We start from the raw sequence: 15,569 nt of genomic DNA on the forward strand, positions 1-15,569 counted from the left end.
GGGAAAATGTGCGGGTGCGTTATGGGAACACCCGCGATTTTTCCGCGCGAGTGCAAAACATTGTAATGCGTTTTGCACTCGCGTGAGAAAAATCACGCATGTTTGGTACCCAAACCCGAACTTCTTCACAGAAGTTCGGACTTGGGATCGGGGTTCTGTAGATTGTATTATTTTCCCTTATAACATGGTTATAAGGGAAAATAATAGCATCCTGAATACAGAATGCATAGTAAACTAGCGCTGGAGGGGTTAAAAAAAATTAAAAATAATTTAACTCACCTTAATCTACTTGATCGCGGCCCGGCATCTCCTTCTGTCTACTTTGTTGAATAGGACCTGTGGTGAGCATTAATTATAGAACCAGGACCTTTGATGACGTCACTCCAGTCATCACATGAACCATCACAATGGTAAAAGATCATGTGACGTACCATGTGATGACCGGAGTGACGTCATCAAAGGTCCTGTTCCTATAATTAATGCTCACCACAGGTCCTATTCAACAAAGGAGACAGAAGGAGATGCCGGGCTACGCGATCAAGTGGACTAAGGCTACTTTCACACTAGCGCTTGATCGGATCCGTTCTGAACGGATCCGATCATATTAATGCAGACGGAGGCTCCGTTCAGTACGGATCCGTCTGCATTAATAACTTAGAAAAATTTCTAAGTGCGAAAGTAGCCTGAGCGGATCCGTTCAGACTTTCAATGTAAAGTCAATGGGGGACGGATCCGCTTGAAGATTGAGCCATATGGTGTCATCTTCAAGCGGATCCGTTCCCATTGACTTACATTGTAAGTCTGGACGGATCCGCACGCCTCCGCACGGCCAGGCGGACACCCGAACGCTGCAAGCAGCGTTCAGCTGTCCGCCTGGCCGTGCGGAGGCGAGCGGAGCGGAGGCTGAACGCCGCCAGACTGATGCAGTCTGAGCGGATCCGCATCCATTCAGACTGCATCAGGGCTGGACGGAAGCGTTCTGCTCCGCTCGTGAGCCCCTTCAAACGGAGCTCACGAGCGGACAGCAGAACGCTAGTGTGAAAGTAGCCTAAGGTGAGTTAAATTATAATTATTTTTTTTAACCCCTCCAGCGCTGTTTTACTATGCATTCTGTATTCAGAATGCTATTATTTTCCCTTATAACCATGTTATAAGGGAAAATAATAATGATCGGGTCTCCATCCCGATCGTCTCCTAGCAACCATGCGTGAAAATCGCACCGCATCCGCACTTGCTTGCGGATGCTTGCGATTTTCACGCAACCCCATTCACTTCTATGGGGCCTGCGTTGCGTGAAAAACGCAGAATATAGAGCATGCTGCGATTTTCACGTAACGCACAAGTGATGCGTAAAAATCACTGCTCATGTGAACAGCCCCATAGAAGTGAATGGGTCAGGATTCAGTGCGGGTGCAATGCGTTCACCTCACGCATCGCATCCGCGCGGAATACTCGCCCGTGTGAAAGGGGCCTAAGGATTCCTTCCCCCCAGCACATAAGAGGGCAGCAGTGTTATGAATGGCACATAGTATTTGGGTTCCCTTAGGTGCTAACTGCACAAGTCAGGTCCCTGTTTACCCAGGATTAACCTAAAGAGGTCCTAAATGCTGCACTGATCAGGTTTATAATATATCTTCATAGTGGTCGTCGGAGTTCCCATTGAACTCAATGATAAACCTGTCTGTGGTGAGCTCCCTCTAGTGGTGGCCACAATGGCTGCTGTAAAATTCATGCATTTTTTACAAGCATTTTTTGGGGTGGTGTTTTATTAGTCACAAATGTGTTTTTTTTCCAGCCTTTATTTTTTTTCCTGTAGAAAAGTGAATGAGAAAATGTCTATAAAAAAAAAAAACATCAGTGTGGAGGGGTTGTCTGAGATTTTGATATGAATGACCTAGGTGCAGTCTGGTCCCAATCAAGTGAAAGGGACTGAGCTGCGATACCAAGCACGGCCACTATACAGTGGAGGGCGCTGTGCTTGGTAAGTTCTGAGGAGGCAGCAGCTCACCAGAGCTCCACGACCGGGAGCGGACCAACCCCGATCAGATATTGATGATCTGTCCTTAAAGGGTAACTGTCATGTTTTCATCAAAAAAATCTATTTGAGCACATGTTACTGCTGCCACAGCATTATGCATGAAACCGTCTTTAATTTCTTCACATACCTCTGTTTCCTTGAGCTTTTTCCTTAGTTACGGCTGTTTGAGGACTTTCCTAAAGATGGCTCCTCTGCCAGTTCTCTCTGAGGCCCAATCTACCTTCCCTCACTTCACATACACATTTCCTTTAGCAGCTTCCTGCCAGCCAATCAGATTGGACTACTGAGAGACACGCCTCCTCACTCTGAAACCTGATACTATCTACACACAGGCATGCAGTGTGGAGGACAGCCCCTCTGTCTTCTGTTTACACTGAAGGGAAGACAGGAAAGACTTAGCAATGTCTTTTAAGGTAGCAATGGAAAGGGACAGAGGACATTGATGAAAGCTGTTATTATAAGGTAGTTACAGATATTTTAATAATCATGGACAGACTAACTCAGGTATACATGCCTAGCTCTAATAAACTAGCAAATAAAAAATAAAAATATGACAGTTACCCTTTAAGATAGGCCTTCAATATCAAAATCTCAGTCAACCTCTTTAAAGAAACATAGGTATACAAATGTTGGACTGTATGTGCGGTCGGATTCCTCTGCTCTGAAGCCCCTCCCCGGTGTCCCCTTTCTGACTGATTGGCATGTCGGAGTACTCCTTTATATTAGATTTTGCTGCTGGTCATATGGCACAGTTGTACCCTGCAGAGTATACATATATACTGTATACCTGTATGTCCTACATAGATGGAGTCTTTCTCTGAGATTCTCTGTCCTCTCCTCAGCTCGATGAGGTCCTGGGCGAGCGGCCGGCCCTGAAGGAGCAGGTCTTTGCCCTGTTGAAGCAGTATGCGCAGGAGAGGAAAGTGGAGCGTTTGGCCTATATGCTGCCCCTGATACTCACAGAAGAGTCCCAGCACCGTCTGATTGACAACATCAGGTAAGAATCTCCCTTGGGGCATGATTTACGTATGGATGTAGCAGAGCCGTGTTTGTCGTTTGGTGCAACTCAAGTTTATTTAGTCCCCGGATTTCTGCAATTAAAAGGGTTGTCCACTCCTTTACTATTGACAGTCTATCATCAGGATAGGCCATCAATATCTAATCGACTGGGGTCTGACACCCGGCACCTCCTCCGATCAGCTGTACTACCCAGTGCCAGTACTACCCAGCTCCCTGCATTGTGTAGTAGACTTCACAGGGAGCAGCGCTGCAGTACCCAGATCCGTCCACTACGCAGTGGAGGGAGCCGCGCAGGTTTGGCACCTGAGCTGTTCTGAAACAGCTGGTTGGCGGAGAAGCAGGGTGTCAGAGCCCTGCTGATTGATGGCCATCACTACTAAAGGACTAATAGTCTTTCTGTATCGACTCTCCATGGTTTTCAATATCTCTGCTTGCTGTCGAACCTTCATTATTTACTTCTATGTTCTTTCTGTATCGACTCCCCATGGTTTTCAAGATCTCTTCTTGCTTTCATTCAGTAAGAGTCCTCATTGTTTACTTCCATAATCCTTCTGTATCAACTCCCCATGGATTTCAAGATCTCTGCTTGCTGTCATTCAGTAGGCGCCTTCATTGTTTACTTCCAGAATCTTTCTGTATCAACTCCCCATGGTTTTCAAGATCTCTGCTTGCTGTCATTTAGTAGGTGCCTGTATTGATAGCTTGTTACAATGTATAAGCGCTGGCAACCAATCAGTCACACGGCATTACCTAGTCTGGATACCATTGTAGCAAACCCTCAGCTGCGAGGTCCCTACAGGGTTTTTCACATTCACTGATGTCAATCAGAGATCTTAAAAATGGTAAAAAATTGAATCACCAAATATATTTTATAATTGCAGAATTTTTCCTAATGCAGTAATTGAGCTTTATTTACATGACCCCCTGCTTCCTGTGGAGCCCAGGGTGCTGCTTAAATGCTCGAATAGCCCCTCCACCCCTGGTATTAATACTACACCCATATAGAATTTTTAAAGGTATAGCTTGGGATATGCCTAAAAGAGACCAGATTAGAAAATATGGCTACTTTCTTCTGGAAACAGCGCCACCTCTGTCTATGGGTCGTGCCTGGTATTGCAGCTCAGCTCCATTGAAGTGAATAAGTTGAGCTGCAATACCACACTTCACCTGGGGACCAGTGTGGCACTGTTTTTAGTAGAAGGATAGACCCTTTGTTGCAGGGCTCAGGTCCTCCACATTCTGCATCCTTCACTGCTCGGTGACGAGGTAAAGGCTTCTTTTTTTCCCTTGATCTATTTTCGTCTCCTGACGATCACGAGATTGTAATTCACAAATCCTCAAATAGCAGAGCCGCGACAGATGCTTTAGGCGCAAAGTGCAGAAAAGGTTCCCGCTGGGTGTGGTCAGTGGATACAGCGGTGTCAGGCATTAACCCTTTCCATGCCTCATGTTTTATATTTACACTTACCATTTAGGTTGACGTAATGCAGGTGTGAACAGCGCTCTAGCATTGTAACGGTGACCTGATTTCCGAAACGAGCTAGTCCCCGGGGGCCCACCGGGCCTCATTTATCAAAACTGTCTAATGAAAAAATTGGCCTTGGTGCCCGTAGCAACCAATATTCTGCGAGGAGCAATTAGTCTATTTCCCCACAGCACCTCCGCAGGGGAAATGAAGTATTACACGCTGCCCCCATCGGGTCCTCCAGAGACGGAGAGAGGTTCCTTGGGCAGGAGATGTCCACAGCAAGCAGGTTTTCATTTTCTAGAGCTTACATTTGAGGTCTAATAGGTTGCCCACACACGAAATTGGCAAAATCTTAGCTGCTTGTTTCTGCCACTAGGGGGCGACCTCTATATAGATGTGTGTGATTTATACATAGCCGCCAACTTAATTCGGGTTATTTAAGCCCCAACGCCCTCCAAACCGCTCACATTTACTGCCCAAGGAATCTGTCTCTGGAGGGCCCAATTGGGGCAGCGTGTAATACTCCATTTCCCCTGGGGAGGTGCTGTGGGGAAATTGACTACTTGTTTTTTTGCAGAATACTATCAATATGTAAAAAAGTTAAATTTGACATTCAAGCCCTGCAAAGGACACACACCCCAAAATGGCCAAATCGGGCAGAGCTTGCATAAGCTCCACCCTTTCTAAGACATAGGTCAAGGGATTGTTTTGGCAAAATTGGGACTATTGGCAAAAATGGTTGCAGTGGGACACCCTTGACACCTCGGCTTATACTGAGCGAGGCAGAAGAGGAGGTGTCACCCAGCTTTGGCAGACTCCTGAATGGCAAATCTGCCTGGAAAAGATGGGTGACAACCCTTTTAAGACTTCTGATGGTGGCCATATTGGTTGTCACCTGACTTTCCTATGGTATTTCCTATGGTTTTCAAGATCTCTGCTTGCTGTCGAACTTTCATTATTTACTTCCATGTTCTTTCTGTATCGACTCCCCATGGTTTTCAAGATCTCTGCTTGCTGTCATTCAGTAGGAGTCCTCATTGTTTACTTCCATAATCTTTCTGCATCAACTCCCCATGGATTTCAAGATCTCTGCTTGCTGTCATTCAGTAGGAGTCCTCATTGTTTACTTCCATAATCTTTCTGTATCAACTCCCCATGGATTTCAAGATCTCTGCTTGCTGTCATTCAGTAGGCGCCTTCATTGTTTACTTCCAGAATCTTTCTGTATCAACTCCCCATGGTTTTCAAGATCTCTGCTTGCTGTCATTTAGTAGGCACCTGTATTGATAGCTTGTTACAATGTATCAGCACTGGCAACCAATCAGTCACACGGCATTACCTAGTCTGGATACCATTGTAGCAAACCCTCAGCTGCGAGGTCTCTACAGGGTTTTTCACCTCTGGATGTTCACATTCACTGATGTCAAGCAGAGATCTTAAAAATGGTGAAAAATTGAATCACCAAATATATTTGATAATTGCAGAATTTTTCCTAATGCAGTAATTGAGCTTTATTTACATGACCCCCTGCTTCCTGTGGAGCCCAGGGTGCTGCTTTAATGCTCGAATAGCCCCTCCACCCCTGGTATTGATACTACACCCATCAAGAATTTTTGAAGGTATAGCTTGGGATATACCTAAAAGGGACCAGATTAGAAAACATGGTATAGAGTAAACTCTCAAAATCTTAAAACCAACTAATAACTTGATTTTAGGCCTTGTAATGTAGCTTTAGGCTTCTTTTTAAGGTGGAACCCTCCTGTAATCTGATTTTAGGCCTCTTTTTAAGGGAGAACTCCACTGTAATTTAATATTAGGCCTCTTTTTATGGTGGAACCCCCCTTGTAATCTGATTTTAGGCCTCTTTTTAAGGTGCAACCCTCCTGTAATCTGTTTTTAGGCCTCTTTTTAAGGGAGAACTCTACTGTAATCTAATATTAGGCCTCTTTATAAGGTGGAACCCCCTTGCAATCTGATTTTAAGCCTCTTTTTAAGGGAGAATTTGTATTTTTCTTCTAATTTTAGGAGGCAGTGACCTTCTTTATATTCATCCATGCTGAGGTGGGTTGCTGAACTCTATCAATGTATCCTCGGCTATACTAGTAAATATTTCAGCAGAGAGAGGTTCGTACAGATAAATATAGCGCCGCTGCGATGAAATGGGCTCCCATGTGGCGGAGCTATAAAAATAGAGATTGTTCTATGTGAACGGGGCCGTGCATTAATGCTGAGGAGAGAGCGAAAGAGATGGGGGCAGCAGCTGGCCTCGGCGTAATCTCTCGTCTCTGGCAGGCTACTACTCCTCCCGCTGCAAAGGGTTAATGCAGATGAAAGGCTAAGCTCCCAGAGATTTCCCGGCTAATCTCTACAGATGAATTGCTTCTGAATGTACCGTAGTATTAGCAGCCGATGGGTGTGCCCAGTAGCGCCCCGGGGCGAGCCGCTGCATCATCAGCCATTTTATTATGATTAATATTAGATAGGAAATATATGAACATGAAAGGGTTAATTCCGAAGATTCGTTCGGAGGAAAACTGCGCAATGAATGGCGCTTGTCACGTGCCCTAGGAAGCGCAGCGGCGTCCCATCCCGCGTTTGGATGCTCATCACAACAGCTCTTTGTAAGGTCTCATGCACATGAACATAAGGGCTCCGTGCCCGTATTGCGGACCGCAAACAGGCACTGGCCGTGTGCACTCCGACCCATTGACTTGCAGTGCAGAAGCTGAAAAGCCCACGGAAGCACTTCGGAGTGTTTCCATGGGCTTCCGATCCGCGCCTCTGCTCAGCAAAAGATAAGACATGTCCTATCTTTGGCCGATCGTGGACCCTTTCAAGTCAGTGGGTCAGAGTGCACACGGCCAGTGCCCGTCCCGTTTGCAGTCCGCATTATGGGCATGGAGCCCTGACGTTCATGGGCATAAGCCATAATATTGGGTGCACATGGGTGTAGGTCAACGTACGTTTCTGCAGCGTACCCGCACCACAATCCCCAATTTCTAACAGTGTTTTTTGGTGCGGATTTGATGCGATTTTGCCGCAGATCTCACCCTTCCATTGAAAAGAGTGAGATCCGCAGCTAAAACAGCAAACATAGTTGACCTGCTGAGGATTTGGAAATTCGCACAGAAAAAAATCGGCAATGTCTACGTGACATTTGCATAATCTCATACACATTGCTGGTACTGTAACACTATGTGGTTTTTTTCGCATGGGAATCTGCGCGCAAAAAATCCACGTAATGTAGCCAAAACCAGTAGTGGAGCCTCCACAGACATCAGGTGTAAGGGAAAGATCTGCTCCTGTTCTGTGTTTAGAGCCGCACCTGGTTTTGGCTCAAAATCACTGATGGGAATCACTGACCAAACACTGAGTCGTGGTTCACATTTCCGTTTTTCACAGACGTTTGCTATCTGCAGTTTCCATACACCCATTGACTTTAATGTGTTTGTTCTGTGGGTCAGTGAAAAAAAATCATGGAGACCTGCGCTCCTTGGTCCATGGAATATGGATGACAAACAGATTTTTTTTTCACGGACACAGAAATGTGAATAAGTTCTAACACTAAGGGGGCAGTCACTTGACAGTATTTTAGGTCCGCTTCCATCCGGCATTTTTTCCGGATCAGATGCGGACCCATTCATTGCAATAGGGCTAAAAAAGATGCAGTCAGCGCACCGTGCGCTGTCCGCATCCGTATGTCCGTCCTTTTTGAAGAAAAGAATAGGGATTTGTTACATAGTGTGGGAACTGCGGAAGGGAAAATGTGGGATGCACATGGCTGGTATCTGTGTTTTGCGGACCACAAAATGGATACAGTCATATGAATGCCACCTAAACAAGCAGACAAGGCATTAGATATTAGATAGATAGATATAGATATGAGATAGATAGATAGAAAGATAGATATTAGATAGATAGATAGATAGATAGATAGATAGATAGATAGATAGATAGATAGATAGATAGAAGATAGATAGATAGATAGATAGATAGAAAGATAGATATTAGATAGATAGATAGATATGAGATGGATAGATATTAGATAGATAGATAGATAGATAGATAGATAGGAGATAGATAGATAGATAATAGATAGATAGATAGGAGATAGATAGATAGATAGATATGAGATAGATAATAGATAGATAGATAGATAGATAGATAGATAGATAGATATGAGATAGATAATAGATAGATGATAGATAGATAGATAGATAATAGATAGATAGATAGATAGATATGAGATAGATAATAGATAGATAGATAGATAGATAGATATGAGATAGATAGATAGATAGATAATAGATAGATAGATAGATATTAGATAGATAGATAGATAGATAGATAGATATGAGATAGACACCAAGGTAAAATTTCTCCACCTTAGGCCTCATGCACACGACCGTTGTTTTATTCCGTGTCGTTGTTCCGTTTTTCGTGATTTTCTGCGGACCCATTGACTTTCAATCGGTCCGTTGAAAACTCGGCTAATGCACCGTTTGTCATCCGCGTCCGTGGTTCCAGTCCGTCAAAAAAATATAACCTGTCCTATTTTTTTCACGGAAAACGGTTCGCGGACCCCTTCAAGTCAATGGGACCGTGAAAAAACGCGGAGGCACAGAAGATTGTCATCCGCGTCCGTGTCCGTTTTTTTCCTATCATTTGCATGGCAAACTTGACTTAGACTTTTTTTTACTTTCCTTCATGTCTGGTGATCCTCCAAAAATAAAGAAGAGGGCGCTATCATTCAGAGCCCATCTGCATAGCAGCAGTCCCAGCTCCTACCATCACAAAGCCTTGCTACACCAAGAAGCCCCAGAAAAACAAAGCACCCTGCAACAAGTCACCCAAAACCAGCCTGCCCAAGCCACCAACCAATACAGCCTGGCAAAGGGGGATATCCAGAGGACGATATACAAGGGCAAAGTGGAGTATATCAGAGTCTGGAGGAACGACATACGAACATCACAGAAGCTGACAGTATACCAGAGCCTGCAGAGGGAGTACAAACTGGACCCATATCTGAAGAAACTACCCAATCCAAGAGACCGACAGATCCTGAGCCGGCACAGACTGAGCGCCCACAGCCTTCTCATTGAATCCGGGCTTCACCCACAGAGGTACATGCCCAGGGAGAGCAGACTGTGCCAGCAGTGCGACCACGAGGCCGTGGAGGATGAGGCTCATTTCCTGCTGCGGTGCCCCAAATACTCAGCAGTGAGGGAGACTCTCTTCAGGAGACTGTCTGATCTCTGCCCAGACTTCACCTCCATGGAGGAGAAAGAGAGGCTCTCCATACTGTTGTGGGAAGAGGAGAACACTGCGGCCATAGCAGCACAATATATTACTGCCTGCCATAGACTGAGAGGAGCCTGATATACCATGGACTCCTTTATCTCACCCTGGATGTGTCCCCAGCCCCCAACCCTACCCAATTATTTCCCACTTGCTTTGGCAATGCTAAAATGTATTTAGTCCTGCCAATAAAGCTTATTTGATTTGATTTGATATGAGAGATAGATAGATAGATAGATCGATAGATAGATATGAGTTAGATAGATAGATAGATAGATAGATAGATACAGTTGCAAGAAAAAGTATGTGAACCCTTTGGAATGAGATGGATTTCTGCACAAATTGGTCATAAAATGTGATCTGATCTTCATCTAAGTCACAACAATAGACAATCACAGTCGGCTTAAACTAATAACACACAAAGAATTAAATGTTACCATGTTTTTATTGAACACACCATGTAAACATTCACTGTGCAGGTGGAAAAAGTATGTGAACCCCTAGATTTAATAACTGGTTGAACCTCCTTTGGCAGCAATAACTTTAACCAAACATTTCATGTAGTTGCAGATCAGACGTGCACAACGGTCAGGAGTAATTCTTCACCATTCCTCTTTACAGAACTGTTTCAGTTCAGCAATATTCTTGGGATGTCTGGTGTGAATCGCTTTCTTGAGGTCATGCCACAGCATCTCAATCGGGTTGAGGTCAGGACTCTGACTGGGCCACTCCAGAAGGCGTATTTTCATCTGTTTAAGCCATTCTGTTGTTGATTTACTTCTATGCTTTGGGTCGTTGTCCTGTTGCAACACTCATCTTCTGTTGAGCTTCAGCTGGTGGACAGATGGCCTTAAAGGGGTTCTTTGTTTTAACTGATGATGTATCCTCTGGATAGATCATCAGCTTCTGATCGGGTGTCGGACCCCCGCCGATCAGCTGTTTGAGAAGGCAGCGGCGCTCCAGCAGCACCGCGGCCTTCTCACTGTTTACCGCTGGCCCAGTGACGTCACGACTAGTATCAACTAGCGTGGGCGGGGCTAAGCTCTGTTCACTTGAATGGAGCTTAGCCCCGCCCCACGCTAGTTGATACTAGTCGTGACGTCACTATCCAGAGGATAGATCATCAGTTAAAACAAAGTGCAGAACCCCTTTAAGTTCTCCTGCAAAATGTCTTGATAAACTTGGGAATTCATTTTTCCTTCGATGATAGCAATCCGTCCAGGCCCCGACGCAGCAAAGCAGCCCCAAACCATGATGCCCCCACCACCATACTTCACAGTTGGGATGAGGTTTTGATGTTGGTGTGCTGTGCCTCTTTTTCTCCACACATAGTGTTGTGTGTTTCTTCCAAACAACTCCACTTTGCTTTCATCTGTCCACAGAATATTTTGCCAGTACTGCTGTGGAACATCCAGGTGCTCTTGTGCAAACTGTAAACGTGCAGCAATGTTTTTTTTGGACAGCAGTGGCTTCCTCTGTGGTATCCTCCCATGAAATCCATTCTTGTTTAGTGTTTTACGTATCGTAGATTCGCTAACAGGGATGTTAGCATATACCAGAGACTTTTGTAAGTCTTTAGCTGAAACTCTAGGATTCTTCTTCACCTCTTTGAGCAGTCTGCGCTGTGCTCTTGCAGTCATCTTTACAGGACGGCCACTCCTAGGGAGAGTAGCAGCAGTGCTGAACTTTCTCCATTTATAGACAATTTGTCTTACCGTGGACTGATGAACAGCAAGGCTTTTGGAGATACTTTTATAACCCTTTCCAGCTTTATGCAAGTCAACAATTCTTAATCGTAGGTCTTCTGAGAGCTCTTTTGTGCGAGGCATCATTCACATCAGGCAATGCTTCTTGTGAAAAGCGAACCCAGAACTGGTGTGTGTTTTTTATAGGGCAGGGCAGCTGTAACCAACACCTCCAATCTCATTGGCTGACACCTCACTCCAATTAGCTCTTGGAGATGTCATTAGTCTAGGGGTTCACATACTTTTTCCACCTGCACTGTGAATGTTTACATGGTGTGTTCAATAAAAACATGGTAACATTTAATTCTTTGTGTGTTATTAGTTTAAGCAGACTGTGATTGTCTATTGTTGTGACTTAGATGAAGATCAGATCACATTTTATGACCAATTTGTGCAGAAATCCATCTCCTTCAAAAGGGTTCACATACTTTTTCTTGCAACTGTAGATAGATATCAGATAGTTAGTTAGTTAGATAGATAGATATCAGATAGACAGACAGACAGATATCAGATAGATAGATATGAGATAGACAGACAGATAGACAGACAGACAGACAGACAGACAGACAGACAGACAGACAGACAGATAGATAGATAGATAGATAGATAGAACCAAACTTACACAGCTTCAAGATGCCCTCCAAGTTAACTCCTTCTGGGAACTATGGAACTACCTGGGCACAAATGAGAAGAAAAACAACCTCCATATTCAGAACGGGAACATCTGGCTCCAGTACTTCAGAGACCTCTACAGAGACATCCCAAAAGAAGAACGTAACCCAGACCAAGAATAAATGAGGTCAAAACTGAAGAGCATGGAGGAGATACTTAAAGATTTCCAAAACCCGCTAGACTCACCCATAACACTGCAGGAGATATCAGAGAGAATATCAACCATAAGAGGTAAGAAAGCCAGCGGCACAGATGGCATCCCACCCGAAATGATTAGGTACAGCCCACCAGCAATACAGGCAGCCATAGCAAAACTGTACAACATTGTGCTAAGCGCTGGCTACTTCCCCCAAGCCTGGAACCATGGTGTCAACCCCAATATACAAGGGTGGGGACAGGTATGACCCGGCCAACTACCGAGGGATATGTGTCAGCAGCAAACTGGGGAAACTATTTAACAGTATCCTGAACCAGAGAATCCTCGGCTTTCTCACCCAGCACAATGTACTCAGTAAAAGCCAAGCAGGGTTCATGCCAAACCACCGCACCACAGACCACGTCTACACCCTGCACCGCCTCATCCAGAGCCATGTCCACAACACAAAGCAGGGAAAGATATACGCTTGTTTCGTGGACTTCAAAAAGGCCTTCGACTCGGTGTGGCACCCAGGATTGCTCCTGAAACTATTGGAGAGCGCAATAGGAGGAAAGACATACAACGTCATCAAAAGCTCCTACGCCGAGAACCGATGCAGCGTGAAGGTAAATGGGAAAAGAACGTCTTACTTCCAGCAGAGCCGAGGAGTCAGACAGGGCTGCAGCCTCAGTCCAACTCTCTTTAAAATTTACATCAACGAGCTGGCAGCGGCTCTGGAGTCCTCCTCAACATCAGGTCTCATCCACCATGACACATCCTCTCCTACTATCACCAACAGAGAAAGGTCTTCAACACCAGCTAGTCATTCTGGAGAAAGTCAGCACCACATGGGCCCTTCCCATCAATTTAAAAAAGACCAACACTATGGTGTTCCAGAGAAGGAAAGTAAAGCCAGCCAGGCCCCCTACCTTCACGCTACACAACCGCCCTCTTACAGCCATCAACAGGTACACCTACCTGGGCCTGATAATTCTCCAAACTGGGAGCTTCAAATCAGCCATTGAGGAGCTGAAAGACAAAGCATGCAAGACCTTCTACAACATCAGAAGACGACTGTACCACCTCAAAGCACCCGTGAGGGTCTGGCTTAAAATCTTAGACTCATTGCACCAATCCTCCTGTATGGCAGTGAAGTCTGGGGCCCTCACACATCCCCCGACTGGTCAAAATGGGATTCCAGCCCAACAGAAATATTCCACCTGGAATTGTGTAAGCATCTCCTCCAGGTCCATCGGAGCACCTCTAACAGTGCCTGTCGAGGGGAGCTGGGCAGATTCGCTCTACACTTTACAATCCAGAAGAGGGCGCTATCATTCTGGGGCCATCTACATGGTAGTAGTGAAGGCTCCCATCACCATAAAGCCTTGCTACACCAAGGGATCCCAGGCAAGGCAAAGCCCCAAAATCAACCTACTGAAACCCAGCCCGACCAGATAATCACCCCACACCACCTCAGGATCAGGAACACAGTAAACAAGAGACAAGAGGAATACGTCAGTAAATGGAGGAAGGAGGAGGTGAGAGCATTCCAGAAGCTGACGGTGTACCAGAGCCTGCAGAGAGACTACAAACTGGCCCCATATCTGGAGAAACTAGGGAACCCCAGAGACCCGAAAATCCTGACCCGCTATAGACTGAGCGCCCACAGCCTGGCCATAGAATCCGGACGGCATCGACAGAGCTGCATGCCTAGAGGAAGCAGACTGTGCCAGCAGTGCCACCTGGAGGCGGTGGAGGATGAGGCCCACTTGCTGATATACTGTCCCAAATACTTAGCAGTAAGGGACATCCACTTTAGGAGACTGTCTGATCTCTGCCCAGACTTCAGCTCCATGGAGGAGGAAGAGAAGCTGCCCTAATGTATAATTTTAGACCTGCCAATAAAGCTTTTTTGATTTGATTTAATAGATAGATATTAGATAGATATGAGATAGATAGATAGATAGATAGATAGACAGATATGAGATAGATAGATAGATAGATAGATAGATGATAGACAGATGGATAGATATGAGATAGATAGATAGATAGATAGATAGATAGATAGATAGATAGATAGATAGATAGATATGAGATAGATAGATAGATAGATAGATAGATAGATATGAGATAGATAGATAGATAGATAGATAGATAGATAGGAGATAGATAGATAGATAGATAGACAGATATGAGATAGATAGATAGATAGATAGATAGATATGAGATAGATAGATAGATAGATAGATAGATATGAGATAGATAGATAGATAGATAGATAGATAGATAGATAGATAGATAGATGTGCCCGTCTGCAGAGCAGCTTTACCCTCCCATTACTTTCTATCCTTTCCAGCTGCTGTAGAAGCAAAGGAGCAAAATTAACCCATTATTCCCCTCCCCCATACATAACAGACCGATAGATGCAAACAGCTCATTTGGCTTTAAAAGTGACAACCACCTTTGTGCAGAAGAAATCTGCTCAGAGCAGTTGTCACTTCCCGTCCTCCACTCTCCTTGGCAGCCGGTACAAAGTGCATTACTCAGCAGGGGGCGGATGACATGTGCCTCCTCCTAAATACACGATGGGAGCAGGGGAGGACTTGGCATTTCTGGGGCCCAAGAAAAGTCATGTCATGGGGCCCCAATCTCCGCTTAGAGGTGCAGCCTGGGCCTTCTGCTCCTGCTCTACCACTGGGAAGGACCCCCTTGGGTCCCTGTTTAGATCATATGTCCACCCCATTAGTCATATTTTTCAGCCAATCGCTTGTAGCCAGCAAGGGGGCCCCTGATCTCAGGGGCCCCATGCCTTTTCTTGGTTTGTGTGGTGGTAAAGTCCAGTTATAGTCAGAAGGGGGTCAGTATCTTGCAGGGAATGTATACATATGTTCTCGCCCTCCCCGGGGTCTCGGAGGTTAAGTGCTCAGTGCCTCATTATTTTGCACTTCCTTTAGACACATCCTTGAAGTTAGGAGCTGAGATCTTCCCGTCTTCCAGGACTTGGATTAGAGGTGGGATTTTCTGGATCTTTTCCCGGAGGATGGGATGCCCCCCATTAAGATGCCTGCAAATGGGTTGAAAATGTGAGAAGCGAGCCAGGGCTAAATCTCTCCCCGCAGACATGGCGCCCCTCCCTCACCGCGCAGCCTGGCAGATCCCCCGTCTCCTCTGGAGTTGCAGTCTTCTCCTGCA

The 15,569-nt window shown here is 45.3% G+C and overlaps 1 protein-coding gene across 4 annotated transcripts in view; it reads left to right on the forward strand.

Annotated features, from left to right (window-relative positions):
• The window catches only part of LOC121008543 (Grid2 interacting protein), a 77,096-nt gene that overhangs the window by 9,328 nt on the left and 52,199 nt on the right, over window positions 1-15,569 (forward strand). For all 4 annotated transcript variants that reach the window (XM_040441166.1, XM_040441167.1, XM_040441168.1 and 1 more), the window contains one exon: window positions 2,881-3,035. In XM_040441166.1, coding sequence (XP_040297100.1) covers window positions 2,881-3,035 — 155 coding nt within the window. The remainder of the gene's footprint in view (window positions 1-2,880; window positions 3,036-15,569) is intronic.

Source organism: Bufo bufo, chromosome 7 (assembly GCF_905171765.1).
Source record: "Bufo bufo chromosome 7, aBufBuf1.1, whole genome shotgun sequence".
Taxonomy (NCBI): Eukaryota; Metazoa; Chordata; class Amphibia; order Anura; family Bufonidae; genus Bufo; species Bufo bufo.